This window comes from Lipophrys pholis, assembly GCF_963383615.2.
Source record: "Lipophrys pholis genome assembly, chromosome: 6".
In the NCBI taxonomy this organism is placed as follows: Eukaryota; Metazoa; Chordata; class Actinopteri; order Blenniiformes; family Blenniidae; genus Lipophrys; species Lipophrys pholis.
Window position 1 is genome coordinate 30,230,008 of NC_137629.1, and position 23,241 is coordinate 30,253,248.

At 40.5% G+C, this 23,241-nt stretch overlaps 3 protein-coding genes across 4 annotated transcripts; 2 read left to right on the forward strand and 1 right to left on the reverse strand.

Moving 5' to 3' along the window:
* Positions 1-2,472: 2,472 nt before the first annotated feature.
* On the forward strand, positions 2,473-7,101 carry clic2 (chloride intracellular channel 2). Its single transcript, XM_080465203.1, has 6 exons — positions 2,473-2,971; positions 4,416-4,525; positions 5,064-5,189; positions 5,288-5,388; positions 5,511-5,692; positions 6,477-7,101. Exons 1-6 carry the CDS (start codon positions 2,918-2,920, stop codon positions 6,636-6,638), a joined length of 735 nt encoding a protein of 244 aa, XP_080321329.1. The 5' UTR covers positions 2,473-2,917; the 3' UTR covers positions 6,639-7,101.
* A 5,969-nt stretch (positions 7,102-13,070) lies between these two features.
* c1galt1c1 (C1GALT1-specific chaperone 1) lies at positions 13,071-17,015 on the forward strand. Of its 2 annotated transcripts, none has more exons than XM_080466146.1 (2): positions 13,071-13,225; positions 15,402-17,015. In XM_080466146.1, the coding sequence occupies exon 2, from the start codon at positions 15,416-15,418 to the stop codon at positions 16,376-16,378; it is 963 nt and encodes a 320-aa protein (XP_080322272.1). In that variant the 5' UTR covers positions 13,071-13,225; positions 15,402-15,415; the 3' UTR covers positions 16,379-17,015. The 2 variants fall into 2 exon arrangements, with proteins under 2 accessions (XP_080322272.1, XP_080322273.1); XM_080466147.1 differs by having other exon boundaries at positions 13,224-13,508.
* Positions 17,016-20,367: 3,352 nt separating this feature from the next.
* mcts1 (MCTS1 re-initiation and release factor) lies at positions 20,368-22,976 on the reverse strand. Its single transcript, XM_080466018.1, has 6 exons — positions 22,659-22,976; positions 21,307-21,459; positions 21,097-21,194; positions 20,879-21,012; positions 20,715-20,782; positions 20,368-20,624 (listed from the first exon to the last, which is right to left on the reverse strand). Exons 1-6 carry the CDS (start codon positions 22,667-22,669, stop codon positions 20,543-20,545), a joined length of 546 nt encoding a protein of 181 aa, XP_080322144.1. The 5' UTR covers positions 22,670-22,976; the 3' UTR covers positions 20,368-20,542.
* Positions 22,977-23,241: the final 265 nt, after the last annotated feature.

A 23,241-nucleotide genomic window follows, 5' to 3' on the forward strand; every position in this document is an offset into this window, starting at 1 on the left:
ACGGCTTTTCACACTTTGACGAAGTTTAGATGGAAGGCAAAGGTGTCTTTTCAATGTCTTTTAAGCCTTTTTTTTTTTTTTTGCTGGGTGGTGAGATCTTCCTCAGCGCCCCAAGGAAGTGTCGTCTCTGCTGGGTTTTTTTCAGCAGCTCAGAGGAGTTTGCACTCCAGGCCAGGTCCTCCTCGATGTGGACTCCCAGATCCACCACCCTCTCCACAAACTGTACAGAGCAGAGTGTTTTCAGGATGACAACTTGACCTTTTTTCTCTCTCGCTGTATTTGTGATGACAAAATCAATTATTATTCTCTGGACAGTCAACAGTGAGAGTCCTGTTGAATAAGATAAGACTTCTTTTTTTTTCCAGGAGGTCACTTCCAGCTGCGTTGTGTGTCCACATTAGATAGTGAGGAGACGGTGTTTTCCGATCCCTGGGCCTTCAGAGGAGGAAGTGAAAGATCATTAGCGTGCTACTCATTTCCACAAACTGCCATTTCTTCCCCCCGCCAGTTCTCAGGAAATCTCTCCTGTTGAATATCAGAATTCTGTTTACTATGGCAGCTCAGTTTCCCGTTCAAACATCCTCTCTTACTCAACACAGTGTGACGCCCGTCGTCATGCCAACCAAACACCGAGCCGTAAAACACACGAGGTGGTTACCAGCCAGCTCAGGACGTTATCAAGAGTGTGACGGTGAATCAAAAAAGGAATGTCTAAGTAAGAGTCCAGTCATTAATCCCACAGGCTCCAGTGAACACTCCCCGCTGGAGCAGAGTGGACGTCACAAGGAGGAACCCACATTTTAATCATGTGGGTGAACTCCCACCAGCTCCCGGAGTGAAAATTCTCTCCACCCCTGTTGGGAGTATAAACAAAGTTTTAAATTGCTCCTCACATGAGCCTCGTCAGGCAGGCTGGAGGAGTCTTCGCAGCACATATTAGAAAAAGAAGATCAAGTTTTAGACAAAAAAAGCTTTTCAAATGCTCTTTGGTTATCGTTTATTGCAGTAAAACACATGGAATGCATGTATATTGATTAAGTTCAGAGATATATAATTTGTTATTTTCAGGATATGAGTGTTTCAACAAACAGGGTCAACCCTAGAATATTGAGGAAGTGTATTACGAAACCAGTTCAAACACAACCCGAAAAAATACACATTTTACAGTCCACCTGCTCCACCTCAATTATCAAATCATTTTTTATCTATATCATATATGTAGAGTTCAACTAACTAACAGAGTAGTTTAAATTGTATTGGCTGAAAAATCAGATTCAACAAATGAGACAAAGAGGCAAGATAAAGTGTAGAAATAGACAGGATAATGCCCCCCCTTCTTTGTTTTATCTAGTTTCCAGGTTTCCTTAGGAGTTGTCAATTCTCTCAGTTAAGAGTCGTAACCTCCATAAATTTTCCTGGCAGACAAAGGAGGTGAAGACATAACACGGTGCCCTTTACTCTTTATCAAATTTTGTGTTTTCGTTTTAAATTCCTTGAAATGAGTTTCATAATCCTGCCTGTGCTCTGGTTGCTTTACTAAGGAAGTCTGCAGCTCAGCTTGGGGATTTCATCATCAGAAAGTTCCCAGTCACTATTGACTGTAAATGATGCCAAACGACCAGAAACACTGACACCGAACTGAACCCCGAGTGCGCCACTCTTCAGGGACATGTGGCTTTGAGATGGCAGTTAGCAGGTACAGCGAGTAATTTATCTACCAAGGCGGATAAATCATCAAACTGCTTTGAGCGTAAAAATATTAGTATTTCTGAATGCCTCGTACTTCCAGTGTCACATCAGGTTAAGGCTTGAACTTGTCTTGACCTTCAGTGTGGCAGGAAGGTAAAGTACATAGTGCAAGTTTCCAAATAGATTCCGCGTTCAAGTTTCAGAACTGATCTGTTTTCTGTTTCTCTTAATGCTTAATGCCATGAGGGGATTCCCACAGTCACCCTGCCATGCATCACTCAAAAGGCATACAAAATACTCCATAGAATATCATATTATGTTAGGATGGGGAGAAAAACCCTCAAGGGCCACAATGGGAGCTATATTGTAGAATTGGTGAATAATACGGAACAGTTGGTTGAATAATCAAGTCTTTTACTCTTCAGAAAGTTCAATTTTTACCACATGATTTGATGGTTTTGCATTTGGACTTGGGATGGATGGATGGTATTGCTGATTATCCAGTACAATATGTGGAAATAACCAATCAAAAGTGAAGAAACTAAGATGATATCTAACTTGTTTTCATTGTATTAAGCTTTATAAGATGTGTTCTCTATTCAAATGATTAAATTAAATCTTTAAAACATCTTTTTCAGGTGGTCCTTACTCACATTACAATATAATATTCAGTCGCACTCATGTGGGACCTTTGTGTTTCTCTGTGTCCCTCCCACACACAGCCTCTCCTTTGTATTAAGCGCAGCTTTTTCCTTTCATATCTGACAGCACAGGAATGTGAGTGGCTCATATTTATTGTGCAAAATGTGTGTGTTTTGAGTCACTGCGTGTTATCAGTTCCTGTGTGTTACATTATCCACAGGCACCTATTTTCAGCTCTCTCCCCATTGAGTTTGGCGCTGGGTATATAAGAGTGTGTACCCCGCCCATTTCTCTGGGTCCTCCCTCTCCTCTCACTTGTAAAGTATGCTCAGAGCGATAGCCTCCTAGGAGCCCTCAGAATAACACGAGCAGCCCTGAGAGGTGAGAGACTGTCTCCTGACATCCACGGCCACAAAGACCCACTTGAAACCAGAAGAGGACTTGTTCAAGGGCACGATAAACTGCATCTATTCTCCTGTTCGGAGGATTTCTGAGACCAAGCTGCTGATTTAAGGAGAAGCTGACTGGAAAAGGTATTTTAAATAAAGAAAATAAAAAAAGTTATTCAAACTTTCCTGGGGAAAACATGGCACTTCGGCAGAACTCGGAAAAGGACCCCAGCATTGAGCTGTTCATCAAGGTTTGTCTTTTATTTTCTATTTTTGGAGTCACACTTTTACCTCAATTCACTGCTTCAACAGGGTGTAACATGTGAGTTTATCTGTATGTGACTCTTCATCGCCTCTATTTACAGGCAAAAAAAAAAAAGAGTCACACAATGATTTTCTGCCCTTGTTTATCAGCCTTCAGTCTTTTTGAAGAGTAGCAGAACAGGCAGCATCAATCAGGAGGCAACTCGCCTTTTGATTGGTGCCGTGTCCAGATACCAAGTGCTGCAGATGCGCGAGGTGTTTGTATCCCCGCCGAGGGTCACGGCAGCTTGTTATCAGGGAACTCTGGCCACAGACAGACAGGCCACCTTATCATCGCTCACCCAGAAAGTGCAAGAGGAGCATGGAGAGTCGCCGGCCTCCTGGCATGGCCCAGGCACACCCACTTGTCTTACGCACATATTCAGACATCGCCGTCTCTTTAAAGAAGCCTCGTTTTATAATCTCCTATCATAGCTGCACAAATGTTTGACTTGAGCAGAGACGTGGTGTCTTCTGATACATAAGTCAAGGTCAAGAGAGAAAAAAAAAAACAATTCCTCTAGAGAACAAAATGTTTCTATAGATAAAACGTAAACAAGACCAAATCCACGAGTTGTGAAACACTTTCACTTGTTCTCTCTGTGACATTGTTCTCCGAAGTCAGCCTGGATAAAAAGTGAGCTTAATGTTTGATTGACACCAAAAACAAAAACAAGATGTAAACTCACACGTCGAGGTGTTACAGAAGTCATATGTGGACACGACTTCAGGAAATCCTAAAATCACTGCTCCCAGACGCGGAGCATAAAAAACCCAGTAAAACAGAAAAATCATTATTACAGTTTTTCAACACAAGCTAAAAACTGTGAGCTTTACAGACTTCCCTTGTCTTCATGCCAACGTATGCCAACCAGCTTTGATTGTACAAATGTGGGAGTGGTATCAGTTCTTTTCCTCTGGAGCATGTCTGTCTCAAGGCATGAAAGAAAAGAAAAGTTACATTTTGATTGCTCGGTTACAGTATCAACAGATAACAAGACGCTTTGTTGGCTTTTATGATAAAGTGCAGGGTTAACTGTGGGATGACAGTGGTATCGTTACCAGTTTGAAGCTCAGAATGATTCCAGGAATTGCATAAATAGAGAAGTGAAAACGACAAGAAGAAAAAAGTCAACAAAACATCCACTGTCGGGGGGGCTTTAAGCAGGCTGTGTGTTGTGTTTTGAAGTGCTTGAAGAAGGGTGCACATGTTCATATTTGTTGTTTTTCCTGCTACCAGACAATGCCAGCAGTTCCCCCTCCGCCTCTGAATTTTCGAAATAACCCTTCCAATAACTTCCGCGATTGACTTTTAATAGGCCCGAATCTTTTAATGTCCCCAAAACAAAAACAAAAACATATTTTGTGTGTGTGTGTGTGTGTGTTTTTCAGGCTGGACATGACGGAGAGAACGTGGGGAACTGCCCTTTCTGCCAGAGGCTGTTCATGGTGCTGTGGCTCAAAGGAGTGAAGTTCACAGTGACCACTGTTGATATGAGGAAGTAAGCCCCCCGCCGCCAGCAAAAACACTTCCTGAGCATCTGGTCGTTGGGACTTTACCACAGAACTCTTATTACGCAGCAAACAAGGGAGAAAGTGGGACGTTGTTTTCACTAATTCAAGGCGCTTCTCAGTTGTCAGAAGGTGTGTTAGAGGGAGGAGCCCTGAAGCCGGAGCCGACAAAGAGCCCTGTGTCACCCACGGACAAACACCTTCTTTAATTTGGCTTTTATTGTGTGAATTTCTCGAAGTTTTGCAGACGAGGAAATAAGGGCTTTTGAAAAGACGCAGTGAATCGAGTGACTGAGAACAAACATTCTCTTTGAATGGATGACCACTCCCAATTCTGAAAATGTATTGAGTTCAACCAACAACCAGCACTTGAAATCATTAATCCAGAGTTCCACATTTGATCCTGACAAGCCTGATAAAAAAAAAAAAAAACCCACGCACGCTCCCCTCAGGCATGTTTGAAAAGACTGTTCAGAGATATCGTAGCCTCTCCTTTAAATGCCTGTCTTTTCCCATCCTACTCTCCAGGAAACCAGATGAGCTGAAGGATTTGGCCCCCGGGACAAACCCTCCGTTCCTCCTCTACAACGGCACCCTCAAAACAGACTTCATCAAAATCGAGGAGTTTCTTGAGCAAACACTGGCCCCACCCCGGTACTTTTGCAAATCACGGTTCTGTAAATACCAGCGAAGCACAACTGTTGTTTCCCGATGATCACCTTCACTCCCGGGCTTCTCCTTTCTCCCCGCAGGTATCCTCATCTCAGCCCACGGAACAAAGAGTCCTTTGACGTGGGCGCCGACATTTTTTCGAAGTTCTCCGCTTTCATCAGGAACAGCCCCAATAACGCCTGTGAGCCCCGTTTGTTTTATACGGATCGGCTCGTATTGACGTGACGCCCACCTGTACCCGCTAATAAAACCCACTCACGCATCCGTCCATCCATCAAAAAAAACGTGTCTTTTTCTCTGCAGTCCAGGAGAAAAACCTCCTGCGGGAGTTCAAGCGTCTGGATGACTACCTGAACTCGCCCCTCCCCGAGGAGATCGACCACAACTCGACAGAAACCGTCGCCGTGTCCAAGAGGAAGTTTCTGGACGGCGACCGCCTCACCTTAGCCGACTGCAACCTGCTGCCCAAACTGCACGTCATCAGGGTGAGAAGTCTGAGACACAACAATTATCGACTGGTTCAGCTGAAATGACTCACCCGAACTAACATACAGTTTACATTTATCACACATAATGTGAAATGTTTCACAGCTTTTCTCTCATCCTGACTCTTTCTTTGTCATTTTGGTGTAAAAGTGATGATAAAACCGCCATTGATCTAAAATGTGTCTCGTGATCGTTTAAAGAAACTCAACTCTTTGTTTCATACAGACGCATCTGGAAAGACAATATGTTAGGTTATAGTTGCATAATAAATCTGTACATACATATATGTATGTACATGTACAGATACTTAGTTGTTGTAAACTATACTGTGTTTGAGTGGAACTTTTCACTTCATCTTCAGTAATATCACAGATCAACGATTTAACTTGTTTTAAACAGAAACAAATCTTTTTTTTTTTAAAGGCAATAATCTGGCTATATTTTCAGTCCGCTTGAAGTTTTAGTCTTTAACTATTACAATTACAACTTGATCAAGATGGATGAATGTTCCCATCAGCTGCTTTCATCCTTTCACTGAGTCGTCCTCGGGTTGAAACAGGAACAAACAAGTTTGAAGAACATGAGATGTACAAATTCGTGAGACTCTTTATATATATATATGTATATATATATATATATATATGCATCACTATACAGAAAACTCAAGAACGTTTCCTATGGAGGCAGAGTAACATTTTGTTATCAATAAAATTGTGAAGGTTTCCTTCCCTTTCAAGCTGTGTGCGCTTTTCAAAACAATCAACTCCTCTCTTTTTATTTCAGGTTGCAGCCAAGAAATACTGCAACTTTGACATCCCGGCCCACTTCACCGGCGTGTGGCGATACCTGCAGCACGCCGCCGACCGGGAGGAGTTCAAGCAGACGTGTCCGGCCGACATCGAGATCGAGAAGGCTTACCTCAGCGTGGCAAACCAGAGAAAATAAACTTTGCTCTAAATTTGGGAGTGGCGCGAACAACGTATGCGTGTATAGATGTGATCTGTAAATCAGCATTTCCCACCCTGGACACCCTGAAGACCCTGCAGCTCCGGCCGCAGCGGGACACTCCCTGAAGCGAAATGTGATAGTGGTTGTTTGTACTGACTGTTTTAGTCACTTTCAGACTAAGAAAAAAAGGCCAAATGTGCAATTGACAGTTAATTATTATTTCAAAAAGTCATTGTTGATAGTGTAAATATTGATAATTGTTGGTTCTTTCTAGAATTAAAACACCACAGCTAAAGTGTATATGGCCACGCTAGAGAAAGCAGCAGCTGCAGAAAACTGTTTATTTTAATGCAAACATGGAAAACACAAAACACTCCGGCATCCAAACCTGTACAAAAGAAAGCCTAACCTGATGAAATTGTCTTGTTGTCACACTAATAAAACTTTAAATTAATCTTCATTTTTATGTGTTTTGAGTGTGTGCCCACAATCAAAACAAACAATGAAGACTGGCCCACATGCGTGGTATTTCCGATACTCAAGTTTATTTTCAGCCACAAAAAAAGACAATTAAACAGCTTCAAAAATATATTTTCTATTGATCCGGAGGAGACAACAAATAGACGGTTGGACGGGAAAAGAGGGATGATACTGGAGAAGGGGGGTGAAATCACACCAGACGTCCGGCCGCTGTTTTTCAGTTTGTCACACAATATTTCCAGAAGCAAGCTGTCAACACAGGAAGAAATATGGACACTTCAATATTCATCTGGGCATTCACATAAATAAGAAGAGTGAAATGAGAATGTAAAATGTAAAAAAAGAAAAAAGGAAGATATGATATAAATATGACTATACATAAACACCAATGCAAAACTAAAGTGGTGAAAAGAGGAAAAACAGGTAATACCTTAAAAAAGTTAATTAAATTATTAAGCTTTTTAGTTGCAAAATTGCCTGGAAAAGAAAAAAATAACTGCTTGATAAGGTTTTTCAAATTTTTAATTACAGCATTATATCGTTCAACATAGTATGTGATGACCTTATTAAATCACATAATAATAATAGCATCTCTATTGCATTTTTGTCCAGTTTATCTCTATTTTATGTAAAAACAAAACTGAGGCTTTAAAGTTATATATTGCTATAAATAGAGCAACTTGAAGGAAATGATGTATTTTGTAATTACGTGAGCTAAATTCTGTTTTTAAGATTAGTTTAATCCTTTCATGTTTTTTAATTGTATTTAATGATATTCAATATTTGAATTACTATGTAAACGTTCAATAGATAGGAGGGCACACTGCAAGTTTCTTTATTGTTCAATAAAAGTTATGGTTACAGATAAATACAACTGAAATGCCTTTATTCCAATTTAAATGTCCGTTACTATATGTTAAAAACTGTTTAAAATATCTTCATACATTAATATCAATTTAATGACATCAATATACTATTTGATATGATCCTCTCCCTGTTTGACGTCAGACGTTTGGCAAATAAAATGTGAACTGTTTCTCTTTAGAAATGATTTGCTTCAGTCCTCAGCAGATAAATCTTCACATTTAGGTATTTTAGCCAATTTGTCCAGAAGTTCTACTCTGAAATCCATGAATATTTTCTGAAGTAAGAACAGCAGATACAGCGACCACTGAACTCTTTAAAATCTCCTTTTCTTCCGCTCCGTTTCGACCTTTGACTTCACGGTATCATCAAACATTCCTGTCATTATCATCGGAGCCGCCGAAACGGCAGAAGCCTCCGTTAAACATCCTTTAGTTGTATCAGGCCCTCTGCACCGACTGCACACACGGGCGTGGCTTTCTTTCACTCAATCAAAAGGAAACAGTCACTCACTCACCTCGTTTGTTTGTTTTGGGCAGGCTCTGCTCTGATCTGAGGAAACCCTGAGAGCGAAGCTTGTCGGCCGCTGCCAGCTTCAGGACCACTTCTTTCAGGTCGTCCACCTGAGAAACAAGACGTGTGATGATTTGTTGAAACGCTCTAATTTAAGTTTAAAAATATGCCTTGTATTTCAATTTGGTTTTTTTTTCCTTTTACATTTGGACAGGAGATTATTTGGCAGCCTATACATTTATTCCTAACCGATGACTGTGAATAGATGACTGTCACACAGTACGTAGGAGTAAATAGTTTAAACGTTGACATAGAGGGAATTTCTCGGTGCGAGTGCAATCGAGAGGATACCATTTATCAGATAAACTCCTAATGATTAGAGTTTTTAGGGAATTTTCAACGCAACACATCAAATTGGAGAATTATATGATAGTAATTCAAGGATGTACCAACAGATTTTAAATTACTGACTCTAATTAATAACTCAAAAAAACATTTTTAAAAGTCATAAAAGTAAACAGGTTAAAAACATATGAAGTTTTCAGTTTTTAAATATTTTTTTCTCTGAAATGATAATTTTTCCATTGTTGATTGTATTGATTTCTAGTCATATTAGCATTCGATTTCCATTTTGTGAGCAGTTTTCTACAAAACACTTAACCTACATTAGCCGAAAAAATCATAATATATAACATCTATATTTTTTTAGAATTTCTATGAAATATGTACATCTATTATCATTCTTACCATGTTTGCGAATTTGTCCGGTTGTGCTGAATCTTTTGCCCCTGAAACAAACAGACGAACAAAACAAAGCACTGTTACTTATACCACACTGGTTTCGTGCAGATTTCCCAGGTGGATTCATGTATTTCCTTTTTACCTTTAATCAAAGACTCCCTCGCTCCGTTATGATGCATCAGCAGAGGATAAAGATTATTCACCTCCGTCTGTTCAGCCTCACCGGCGTTTGCTCCATCCTCCACTTCGGATACTAACGTCTGGAAGAAATCTGTCAAAACAAACAACAACGACACATTTTCATTTCGTGATTGCAGAATAAATGCATATAGCAGTTGGAAAAGGCCCGAACTGGAGGCGCCCTACCTGCCTGTGGCTCCAGGTTGGGCTCGGGGTAGAGGGGCAGAGCGTGTGTCCATGTTGCAGAACAGACGGCGGCTATCAGGTGAAACAGGGCTACAGAAAGCATGGCGTCTCCTCGTCGGGATGGTCGAGCTGTTCCGATTCCTCAACTCGACCGAGAACTTCGCTTTTATATCCTCAGTGGCCATCCATCACTATCTGATCAATACATTATCATCACACCCAGTCTCCTCCTTAATGGCCCAGGACACGATGGATCAGGCGTCATACACACAATTTAGGGGAGCCTGTCAATTCAGACGGGGCCTATCTGTGCTTGTACAGAGCGGGTAAACAAATGTTTGCTCTGCGGCAGTAATCAGCCGCTGTCCACAGCCCGCCGCTCTGACGCTCGGTCTTTGACACCGTTTTTCTGCGTGATGAGCTGTTCAGAGGTGTCACCGCTCATGACTGATGGAAGTGTGTCACCGAGAGCTTTTACGTCATTTGTTGAATGACTGAGACGTCTGAGGCCATCAATTCTCACTGCGTTTCATATTTAGTCCGTAATAAGGCCATAATAAGCTTTGTTCCTGCGTCTTTATGCTTTAAGTTGTAATGTTTCTCTTTCACGTTGCATTTTCTTGTGCGGTTTATTGTGAAACCATTTGAAATTTAGATTGAACAAGAAAGTACAGCGTCAAGTAGAAACGTGTAAAACAACTCTTTACCAGGTGAGTGCAAATATATACCTTTTGTGTTTTTCTTGTTTCTTTAAAACTAAGTTCGATTTTCTAAGAATAGGACAATACTACACAGTAGTATAATATAAGACAACTGGACTGCAAAAACTTTTTGAGACATTTCAGAGAGTTTTTTATCCCATTTGAAGACTTTTTTAGTACTTTTCAGAATATTTTATGATACTTGAAAGGGCTTGCATGTATTATTCAGCCTGCTTCAAAAAGTTACAGAAGTACAAATAGCTTGGCAATAGTCCTTAATTTCAAAATATTTCAACATGTACTCTATAAAAGGACTAATGGATTTTATTTTTTAAACGATGAGAATGATTCAAAACAGCTATTAGGTTGATGATCTCTGGATTTATTATATCGAAATGTTATTGACATAAAAACTAGCCAGTTCTATGGGGCAGGTTTATTTAGTTTATTTTATTTTATTGATCCGCTTGAGATTCAATCTTATTCATAGTGAGCCTTAAGTATGCATGATAGGAGCGGTGGGCTGCCATAGTGAGGCTCCTGGTGAGCCGGTGGGGTCAAAGGTCATGGCTGTGGACCTACAGTGGTGAACTGTCAGCTGTGGGATTTCAACCTGCAAACTATTTCCCCACTCCTTCTCTGGACTTCCACCATATTGTACCCTGTGTATTAATAGCATGGTAGTTTTAGCCATTTTGAATATAATACAGCCAGTAACATAGTAACCTGCCAATGGTGTATTGAAAACATTATAAGAGACAAATGGAACAGAAAATATAAAGGAATGAGATTGAATCTATTAACATGTAAAAGATTAATAAAGAGACTTTTTTAAATTGTATCTCAAGCCAGTAGTGTAATAATACATACATAAGACTGCATTTCTGGATTCACACAGAGAAGCTTCATTGTGCCAAACTTAAAATAAACCATACAATATCAGACATTATTCATAATTCACTGTAAATGTGCAGTAAAAATACATAAACTGAAATCTAAATCATATTTCCAAATTTAAGGGAAGGTTAATTTCTCCGTTCTTTGCAAAGAAAAAAATTTGGTTTACTCATGAAGGAACGCTAAAAACAACCTGTGAGTTGATCTAAAATCATTCAAGCTCCTAAAACAAAAGTATAGCTCTCAAAACAACCAATGACAAAAGCAGTTGTTTGGAGTTTTCAGCTGCCCAGAAGGCTTTTTGTCAAACTGAAAGGTCACTTTTGCTCCACAGATCAGTGTACATGCCATCAGGTGATTTATTCGCTCCACGTCAGCTGAAAGCGAGCAACGTTTGATTCGTCTGGTTGCTGTGCACTCAGCAGCAAGAGGCTGTGAGATCATTACGGTCACCAGCAGGAACGTTGCAACAGAACACACATGATGGATAGTTCACGAAAGTGGAATCAAAACATGAAGGATAACCAATCAATCACGCCAGGCTTGATTCCACCATTTTTGTGTTGAGTTTGTGTTGTCTTCCACTCTCCAGTTTCCACTGGGGTTTTAACTAATTGACATTATTTAGCTTTAGGAAGTCCCTCTGTTTTCTCAACATCTGTTTAACCCCCACTTGTACTTTGAAAGAGTAATGAGGTACATAAGATTTTGCATAAACAGATGGCACCATTTTTGAATATCCTTTCCCAGGTCTTTGTATATATGGGTTCAGGGTGGTTATATAGTAGTGTAGAGGCAAGGGAGAATATGAAATCCTCAAAGAGGTCCCAAAAAGTCTGCAAGCTGAAGTCCAACAGCCCTGTTTTGGGTGAGATGTCCCTTGCATCCTATACCCTGCTAGTATGTGTTAGACTGTCTCTGGGACATCACTGTACAGCCTAAGCCATGGGCCTTTGTTAATGTGGTTATAAGCCTTGAATGTTATTGTTGTGACTTATGTCACTTTGGATTGACACTATAATTTTTTGTGAATATTTGCATAATTGCCAGGAAAGTTAATGTACTATCTATTCTGTTGAATATTAAGAATATTGTCTCGATGTTAAGGGGAAAGTGGTGGCAAGTGCTATTCTCTTTGCTGTTACATGCTGGGGCAGCAGGCTGAGGGTGGCCGATATCAACGAGCACAATAAACCAATCAGAAAGGCCAGTGACGTGGTGGGGGTAGTAATGGACTCTGTACAGGTGGTCTCAGGATCCAGTCCAAACTGTGGTCCATCCTGATCAGTGTCTCTTCCCCTCTCCATGATGTCCTGTCAAACAGCAGGAGCACCTTCAGCAACAGACTCATACATGCCACAGGCAATCTGTTCTTCCCATGGCTATTATACTCTAACTGTTCTTGTAAATTGTCCTTGATTGTGTTTTCCTGTCAATTAAATTTTTCCATGCTTATATTAGTTACTGTTAAGCTTTAGCATATTAGACATTTCATTTTTAGTCTGTCTGATTTGATATTTCAACTTTCTGTTCTATTTATTGTATTCTGTTCTGTGTGGAACAACACTGTAAAGAATTTCCCACTGGGGTTAATGAAATATTTTGATTCCATTTTAAAATCTTAGTGGTTATGAGAAAGACAAGTTAAATTAAAGATAGTAAAGTTGCATTGTCACTGAAGATTCGCCTGGGAATACGTTTAACTTTTTTTTTTTTAAACAATAAAGTTTATTTTTTTTTACTTTTTATTTGAAGTTCCTCACGCTCCAGTCACTGGAGTGGCAGATTGTTGTTGTAATGCCGCATCTCCTCCGTGTGGTGGCAGCACTGAGCTGACAGCTGCTTGAAGCGCCGTGAGGACCAGGATGAGGCGCATGAGCCGCAGCAGAAGAAGACGGACACGGAATTATGGAGGAACTGGTTGTTAATTAACTAAGCTGAATGTCACCAAACAGGAAAAGTGGGAGCTGATAGACAAGCGCAGCGGAGCACCAGCTGACACGACGGCCGTAACGTGGACAGGTACGGACTTTACTTTTCATGTGTTGTGTTTGTGTTGGTCGAAAATGTGAAAGACCCCAGAGAGCTTCGTACTGTAACCGAGAGGCGAGGCTAACGGAGCTAACAGGTTTAATTCACGGCTCTCTGGTTAGTACAGAGATTAAACCCACAGATTCTATGTTAACCGACCAGATCTGGTTATTTAGACGCTTTAAAATACTCTGAAGGATATCTGTGATGTGCTATTTTGTTTACATAGTGGGGTTTAAAACGTCCACATTTTGAAGCTGCTGTGTATCCAAAGGTAATATACTTCATTATTGGCCAACTTTCTGTGGTTTCTTTTTCATCTGTAATAAAAGGACATAGGCCGTCGTCTGTTTTTTTGTCAGGGTGATACTAAAAGTTAATTTTTAGGCGTTAACGCTCAGTAATTTGCTATTGTTATAGGGAGGACACCCCTAATAATAACAAATCAAACTTATTATATTGCGCATAAAAGGTGCGGTAGATTTCACGTTTCTGTGCACATGATGAATGATTATATCTACTCATTCCACTATAAGTCTTATTTAATTGTAAACAAAAAATAATAATAATGAAAATACAACGATGAACTTGCTAGAGCTTCACTAATGGAATTATTGTAACACGTTTGTGTATTTTTGAATTTTGTAATTTGATATGCCACTGGTGGCTGGTGGAAGGTATTCTAGGTGGGGTTGCGCTTTATGAGCTTTATGCACAGCTTCACTACTTCCTGAACTTAGAATAGCTCCTTTATTTCCGGTCTTACACTGATGGACAAACCGGTGTGTCTGACCTCACTACAACTCTCCAGATATCTTATTTGTACAGGAATATTGCGATGCTGTCCTTCTGAGTGGCACAGCTCTCGATGACTCTTATTGAAGTCAGGAATGTTTCTGACAAGTTCCTTTCTATTCCTCAATGAAGAGCATGGCCAGAGCATTCAGGCGATCCCGTGTCAAGCTGTTTCTCAGGAAAGCCTTGCTCTCGGACGATCATTTTATTGCCGTTAAGGCATCAGAATGAATAACACTGGATAAATTGGACATATTCCCATTTCTATGTGCGAATCTCTGTACTGACTGGGCAATTTACCTGTCACCCCAGCTGCTAAGCAGAGCTTATTTGTCAGAAAATTGTGATTAATATGTTTTTATATATTCTATATATGATATTATGAGAATAAACAAAACTGGAGGGCGGCTCAATCACCATTGCTCTAAGTTTAATACGACTCTTTGTGCTTTTCTCATGGTTGTCAGAAGCAAAAAGTATTTGCAGCCTTTACATGTCAGTGGAAAAGGATCTCAGTGGCGCTGCTGGACCGTGGCCGCACAAACAAACCAAACCTTTCTTTGCAGACTGGCGTAACGAGTCAGTTCACTTGGGACTAAAACGGCCACTTCAACAAATTCATTAAATAGAGAAGATAATAATACATTTCAAAAGCGTACATGTGTGATCGCCTTCGAGCATAACTGCAACTCTTTTACTGGTTCCTAAAACTTTCAATCTTGTTTTATTTTTTCTTTCTCTTACATCTTAAATGTGATATTCCTGTTTGCTTTGTTGGCCATTAAAATAGTTTTGTACATAATTCTGAATGTAAATCAGAAATATAAATCAGAAAATGAAATTGACAAAAGATTGTACTTCTATTTTTATAAACCCAGTTCTTTTGAGAAAATAAAAGTCTCAGTTCAACAAGTAAAAGACACAATGTAAAGAATTGTTAAGATGTTAAGCAAACTTCTTTTAAATACAGAGTAAGAGTTATACGAGAACATGTTTTCATTGTTCAATGTTGTACTTAAAGTTATATTGATAGCAAATAACATTATAATGGCAAGCAGTGGGAAAAGTGTATTGATCAACTGAGGGGAATTTTGATACAGGCAAAGACTCTGAAATGTGTATTTAATGTAATGGTAGAGCTCTAAAAGATATTTTCACTTTGTTTCTGTACAAATGAATAAAACACAGCTTTTTTCTTTTTTTTGGTTTAGATAACACAAAAAACTGCAAGTACTCACACTTGATAGTTAAAAAAAAAGCAATTTTTTTCCATCCCGTTGTGGATGAACATATTCAGATACATCCAGGTTGTAAACATTGCTTTTTAAAATACTGTACAACACTTACAATACTTTTGGGGTTTTCATTTCAGTGTTGTTTGCCAACATGTTGTCTGACGGAGGATCGTTCATGAAGGGGATGGTCTTGGGTGGCCTCTTCTGCTTGGTGATGTCGCTCCTGAGTAGTTTCAGTTCCAGCACTGAATCCGACAGTCAGACCGCCGATCACCACCACCACCACCACGTTCAAGCCCCAAGTAAAGATGACCTGAAGCTCCTCTCCGACAGTCAATTGCAGGCATTGACCAACCAGGTGCGAGTCTACTGTGTCATCATGGTGCAGCCAAAGAGCCTGCTTCACTGGGCTGCGGTCGTAGATACGTGGAGCAAACACTGCGACAAGTCCATGTTCTACTCATCGGAGTCCTCCAAGGCTCTCGAAGCGTTAGATTTAAATGAAAAAGATGACTGGGCAAGGTTGCGAAAAGCATTAAAGCACGCGTACGACAATGCTGGAGACCTGCGCTGGTTCTTCGTGGCGCAGCCCACCACTTTCGCCATCATCGAGAACCTCAAGTACCTCGTGCTCACAAAGAATCCCAAAGAACCGTTCTACCTGGGCAACGCCATGAAGTCCGGGGAGCTGGAGTACGTGGCGTTTGACAGCGGCATCGTCCTGAGCTACGAAGCTCTGAGGAGGCTGGTGGACGTGTTCAATGACGAGGACAAGTGTCCGGAGAGAGGCCGCGCGCTGTGGAAGCTGAGCGACGACAAACAGCTGGCCGTGTGCCTCAAATACACCGGCGTGTTCGCAGAGAACGGAGAAGACGCAGAGGGAAAGCGCGTGTTCAACAGCCAGTCTTTGAGCACCTTGATAACAAACAGCATGAATGAGAATCCCACCAGGGTCGTGGAGGGCTGCTGCTCCGACATGGCGGTCACATTCAACGACATGTCCCCGAGTCAGATGCAGGTCATGATGTACGGCGTTTACAGACTCCGCCCTTACGGACACGACTTTCACGATATGCTGATGTTTAACCCTCCAAAGGGTTCAGACAATGACTAAGAGACTCATTCTCTCAGTCTAGATGTTTCCTTTTCGAATGTTTTTGCTTCTATGATGGCAAACTTGACTCTGGGGAGATGGTTTTCTTAAGATATTTGTAAGAAATGGATCCTGGGTGGGAAAACAATTTCATGTATATTTCTACTTTTTTGCACTTAACACAATCTGACCCTGTTCCTATGTGGCGTAGGCAAACCGAGTGAGGTGTTATATCAAACTGTGACCGCAGAGAAAGAGGGGTAGCATATCAAACTTGTGACAGAAGCCTTGATTATTTGCAGGTTATTGTAGTTTTAAGTGTATAAAATGTATTTTTTGTGCTCTTTAAGCTGCGTTTCAGTTATGTGATACCCGTTACTAAAATCTTTCACCTATTGAATGCCCAAACACTCGCTCCCCCTCTGATTTAACGATTGTACTAAAGCACCATCAATCGGTATAGAGATGAACAAATGAAGCCCTCACTCAGTTCTCACTGAACTGTGTTTGTGGTCGTGATGCTTTGGTATTTCACTGAATGAAGAATCAACCCTCAGTACCTTTAGGTTTGTAAAATGGCACTTTGTGATCATGTCAAATCGCTGATGACCGGTGACCGTAGCTTTTGGATCAAGACAATAAATAAGAATTTGTGCGACCTGTGGGTTAATAGTGTTGAATGAACCCGTAGGAATTGTGCAGGTGATGTGACGGCTCGTTCTAAAAAGCTGGAGGGCTGCAACATGTTTGGTAATTTCAGGCTTTTTGTTGTTGTTGATTTTTGATTCGTCAATCTTCAATACATCGAAACTATGGTGACAGATTGCAGTCTACACAGTAAGACAAACCCTAGATGTATAGTTGAGATATTAAATTGCGTCATATGATGAGCCGATGACCTAACATACACTGACATGAAATAAAACGCTTTGACATACATAGCGACAGAAATGATAAATTAGATTAAATATTCAGACCCATTTAGTATTCTCACAGATAACCCAGGTACACTGCATGTGAGATGTGTTGCAGGACTGTGAAGACAGTTGTATCCTATAAACAGATGATGGGTATGTTTATTTTTAGATTAAGAGATTTCATGGTGGAATGAGCAGCAGACAAACAAGTTTAACGGCTCATTCTGTGTCGTTCTGCCTCTGCACTGTGCAAACATACGTACACATCCAGTATTGGTGAGTCAGCTTAGGACAAAAGCCTCTTAACCTGTTTTAAATGTTGTTGTTTTTTTTTAAATAAGCCATTTTTCTGAAGGAACTGCTCACCTGAGCTCACGGTGGTGTACGTCATCACTGGGGTAGTCAACCGTCTCTTGAAAAACGGAATCGTCCCGTATTCGCAAAAAAAACGACGTCCCGTATTGAGCTGAGAAGGGTCTGTAAAAATAGTCTGTAAAATGTCAGAATTTATGACAAACAGGGCGCTTTCTATCAAAACTTACGGTAAACTTATTCCGCCACCTCTCCTGCTCTGTGACCAATGAGCTGATAGCATAGTCACACACGAGTATGACGATACAGAATCCCGCTCATCTCATTGGTTGAGGTACAGTTTCTCATGAACAAGATACCGGAAGACAACAGATGAGCATACAAAGCAGCATGGTGACGGACTCGGATTGTACACCTTTGATCAGCAATGCTCCTCCGAAAAAACATAAACTTTTTGATCCTGTTTGCTCTCTGCATCTGGGAAGACTATTGAGCAGCAACAACTGCCAGTGTAGTGATAAATCGTGTTTAATATTATTGATAGTTACAAATGAATACAATTAATAGATAATATATACAAATAAGTACAATTGATTGATAATATATACAAATAAATACATAATCATAAACTTACTTGTAAAGTAACACACACACAAACCTGCATTTATTTATACAACATTTTACAAATTCAAACAGTTCATATACTTAATATATGGATGGATAAATTAATAAACTATACAGGTAGTCAAAATACTACACAAAATTATAAATATAATCAATGTGTTGTTTCTTTGTTATTCACCACCATAAATGACCTCTGTGCCAGTTACAATGCAGATCAACTTCTAATTTTTATTGGTAGAATAAACATCTCTATGGATGAGCTTCATGAGTGTGTGACCGCAAACAGCCTTCTGGAGAACCTCACTGCAGAACCTCAGGAGAAGGAAACAGTCCAAGAGAACAGCAGAGGTAAAAGCCAGTTCTTCAGGCCACCGGCCTCCCCAACATCCAGGCTGTTGTGTCCTTTGCCCTCAGCATCCGGCTTGTACTGTTTGTGGAGAGGACTTCTTCTTACATGAAGAAGTGGACTGATGTGTGGAACAAATGTTCTGCTGAATTAATTAGAAGTGAGCTCACTGAAAGACAAACAACTCCTTACTGCAGCAAGAGCACAACAGAAATACAAATGGGGGAAAAAGGCTGTCTTTACAGCATTGAGCTTTTGAGTTCATTCTATTATTTCTTTTTTACTTCAACTGTAGCCTACTGTCGTTCACTTGGAGGAACAACTATTCTGTTTAGAACTTTTACACTGACTTCTGTTTGCACTTTTCGTATTGCACTAAATGTGCATTATTACAGGATTTATTGTTTTCTATTAATCTATACAATTTTAAGGTATTTTATATTCTGTTGTAATTTAAGCCAGACGGAGTTCTGTTAAAGAATTATGTATTTTTAGTCTATGAAGCAAGACAGGTTTCTATTTAAGAAAAATACTGATTTTATTCTGTTAAATTTTGGTATTTTTCAATCAAAATTAATCGGTAGATAATTTTTCAATTTGTTCATATCACAAATAATATGCATAAACTAGAATTCGAGTTCATGTCAAATAGTAAAAAATAAATGTTTCACACAGAAAAAAGAGCTAAAAAGAATTCACCACGCCAGGAACGGTGAATGCAATCGGGTCGGACGGCCCTGCCAGTGAATTGTCCAGTCATTTTTATTTTTTTCAGGGAGTTGGCAACCCCAGTCACCACTGTTTACGTCGCTCCGGGAGCTAATGCTAATGCTACGGACGCGCTAAAGGAGTTGCACGATACCATCAGCTCGCTTCAATATAGGCACCGGGGGGCTCTCTAACGTGGTTGCGGGAGACTTCAAACCTGTAAAGCTGACATTTTAACCCAGGGTTCACCAACATGTCACTACAGCAACACGTGGATACAACACGCTGGACTCCACCGCCACCAGCCGCCATGTCACCCGCCCCCATCCTGACCACCGCCCCCTGCTGGCTCGGAGTAAACCTACACAGTCCAGCAGGACTTCAGGGGGGCAGCCACACGAGAGGGAGATGGCTCGTGAGGATTACACGTCATCCGTCCTCGGATTCATCTCCAGATGTGCTGATGATGTCACCACCACCAAGACAGTCACCACCCGACCACACCCAAAGTAGAAACCCTGGTTTAATGTAAAGGTCACAGCTCTGCTGAGAGCCAGGGACACTGCCTTCAGGGTAGCTGATGCACCTGGACTCAGAGGAACCGGGGGAGAAAATCCAGGGTCATTTTGCCACCAATGGCCCCAGGTGCATGTGGAAAGGCATCAAGGGCATCACTTTATTTTCATTCAATTCAACTTTGTTTATCATGCATCAAATTCGACACAGTCATATCTAGGTGCTTTCTAGAGAGAGAAACCCGACAAATCCACTTGAGCTGAGCAAGCACAAGCAACAGTAGAAAGAAAAAATTCCCTCTAACGGCTTTTACAACCTGGTGAAGAGGCAGCATACAGGTCACACCAGGTATCACCCCGTACACTCACTATGTAGACATTGTATATTGTTACCTATCTCACATTGTGCCCTTTTTATATTACTTTCCTGTTCCATTTCATTTCTTACCATTTATCTTTTTGGCTGGGCCTCGGGAGCTGAATAACAACAAAAATCGTAGAATCCGTTTGTTTATAATTAAGTAAATAATTATGAAGCAAAGCAGGTTTAATCACAGCCAAATACAAAAATAACACATTATACGATGGTTTAAAGCAAGACTTATCGTTTATTTGTGCCTAGCAACGGTCAATTGGAAGCCTCCAGCAGGTTACACAGGGACATTTGTACGCGTAAACAGTTGACTGGCAGCTCAGACCTCCTTGCTGTCAAGAGCTCCCCGTATTTTCCCCAGGACGTGGTTTCGGTGCAGCTGGCGTCCCATCATTTATACGTCTTCATGTGCCACAGTCCGTCATTCAGATAGTGAACGTTTTCAATCCCGATTCCCTTGTTGACTTTTTCTCTGTTTGTGAAACACAGAGACGGATTCAGACAGGCACCCCGGGAAGAACAGAGGTGGATTTGCATCGGTGAAATGAAACTTTAGTCTTACATGCTCTCTGCAGACATCTTCATCACTCCAACACAAAGTGCATGTTGTTTTCCCTCGGCCATTATGGCCTTTGGCAATATATTAAGGACAAAATGTAGAAGAAATTAGACTTTTTACATCACAGTTTCACAACTGTCTGTGCAGCATCGTGTACAGAAGGATACAACTACTGTGTCGGTCTCAGCCGGGTAGAGCTTAGCGCCCGGTGACGTCAGCCCCGGGCACATGATGTTTGCTCCACTCAAGACAAATTTAATGGCCCCTTTGTCTACTTGCTGGTGTGGAAGAATGAAAGGATCTGTAATGACACATGTAAAATAACCATATCGGCAAGGGGAACTTCAAACCATCCGTCAGTGGGGTTGTGGAGAACTGTACTCACATTTATGCAGCAGTCTCAGAGTTGGGTAGAACGGTCCTTCTCTCTGTCGGAAAAAAAGCAGCTCTCCATTCACTGTCAGGATTTCAATGTGTTCATGGCTGGGAGGAAGAGGAGGAAAAATGAGAAGAAGAAAAAAACATTTGATAAAGCCCACTGAGAGGATCTTCAACAAGGGCAATATAAGGATTTTCCAGGAGAATTAAATCGTACCATCTGACGATCTTCACGGGGTCCTTTTTGGGCATTATGTGATTGAGCCATGACTCGATGTCTGGAAACTGTTCCAGGAGCTGATTTTTGATGCCTTTGATCACTGAGGTTTTCAGTTGGATACAGTTGGAGACATTTTCCTTTTCGTCGAATCTGAAATGCAAATCTCACATCAGAGAGCGCTGAAAAAGGCGAAAGATTTAAAAAAAAATTCAAAATTTAAAAATTTGCTGAACATTCAAATCTTTATCTAGATTTGATACCAAGTCAATATGTGGCCAGCTTCATTGACACCCATGCTGAATCAACACTTTGCTAAATCTGAACAGTTTTCATCACCTTGAACTGTTGTGGTTTTATTTTTGTGATTTGTTTTTAATTAAATGCAGGAGGGGTATTTAAGTGAATTGTGCGGGTGAAGTAGCTTTTGGCAGGGACACAAAAGCAAGAGTTTGTTGTGCATCTTGAATGGCAGGCAATTTTCCCCCGAAACACAAGCATTTTCTTTCTTTCTTAAAGGGCCTCTGTAAACCATGAAGGCCCCATTTTCCTTTTTCACACTGAAGACATATATATGCATATCACTTTGGTTTTTGCTCCCATTTTTCACGAAATGAATGCGAGAGATCACAAAAGGACTATTTCTCTCAAATATTGTTGACAAGTTCATCTAAATCTGTGGTAATGAGCCTTTTTCCATCTACCATCTAACTGCAGAAAGGAACTGTGTGTTCAGACCAACTACAAAATAACCTATTCACATTTAGGTGTTCAGAGATATTTTGTCATAATTTAATAAACCAACATAGTCGCAATATTGTTTCAACGTTTTCTGAGTCATTTAAGCCCACCAAGGTGACAAACGTGTGTGATTACCTTCTGTTTTTATTAGACATACTAACTCTGATGTCTCAATTAAGACTCGTAAAGTGTTGAAGAGAAACCCATTCATTTAAATAAATGCATATATTCCTGCCACAAGTAAAAACCCTAATCAGGTTCTGTGGGTTATGAAGTTCTATAATTTCAGTATACTGCCAGTTAAGTGTTCAGAACTGCAACATGTTAATGATATGAAATTAACTCTGACACCTTGCTCCTTATTCATAGAAGTAATTTTTAAAGCTCGTGCTAACTATGACTGGATGTTTCATGTCATCACGCAGCACTCCACACAAAGTATTTTTCCTAACTAGTACTAATGACACAATATCAGAAGTTATATTGAGAACGGAATAACAGTACAGATCGTGTCTGCTTGTCTCATTAAATGATCATTTGAGACTGAACGGTCGCTAGCTTACCGAGCTACTAGCTAATGCTACAACACAGAGTAATAACCAACATCTTACTTTTTAAACATCCTCGCTGGTGACCCTTGCCGCCGTCAAAGTGTGTCAAAATCTTGGACGAATTTTCAGCGTGGGATCGGGTACCAGAAGCGAAAAGAGATATCAGAGAAATTACAGTTCATTAATCAAAGAAATGCTACAACAGATCCACGCCTGTGAGGAGAGGGAGGGCCGGCAGTCTGAATGAGCGACACTTCACGACAGTTTCTCACACTGCAAGGCAGGTCAGAACTTCCTCTGCTCCCGTCGCCTAGGGAACCGGAGTGACGCGTCGTCCCGCGTTGAGACCAGACCGCACATTGTCAACAGAACAACAGTACAAATTGAATTCAGCGACCAAATATAACAGCACAAAGACAAAATAAAGACAAAAAAAGAAATTTAATATATCATGGGGGTGAGTTTATATTAATACATTTAATCAAGTACAAGATTGAATTAATCGTATTTAGCTTGTCACAGTGTTTAATTGAAAATCATTTAATGTTTAAACTTGTTATGAAAAGCAATAAAACATGACTTTTTTTCCAGAGTATTTGCAACAGTGAATGTAATCCTGTAACCGAAGGATAAAAGATTTATC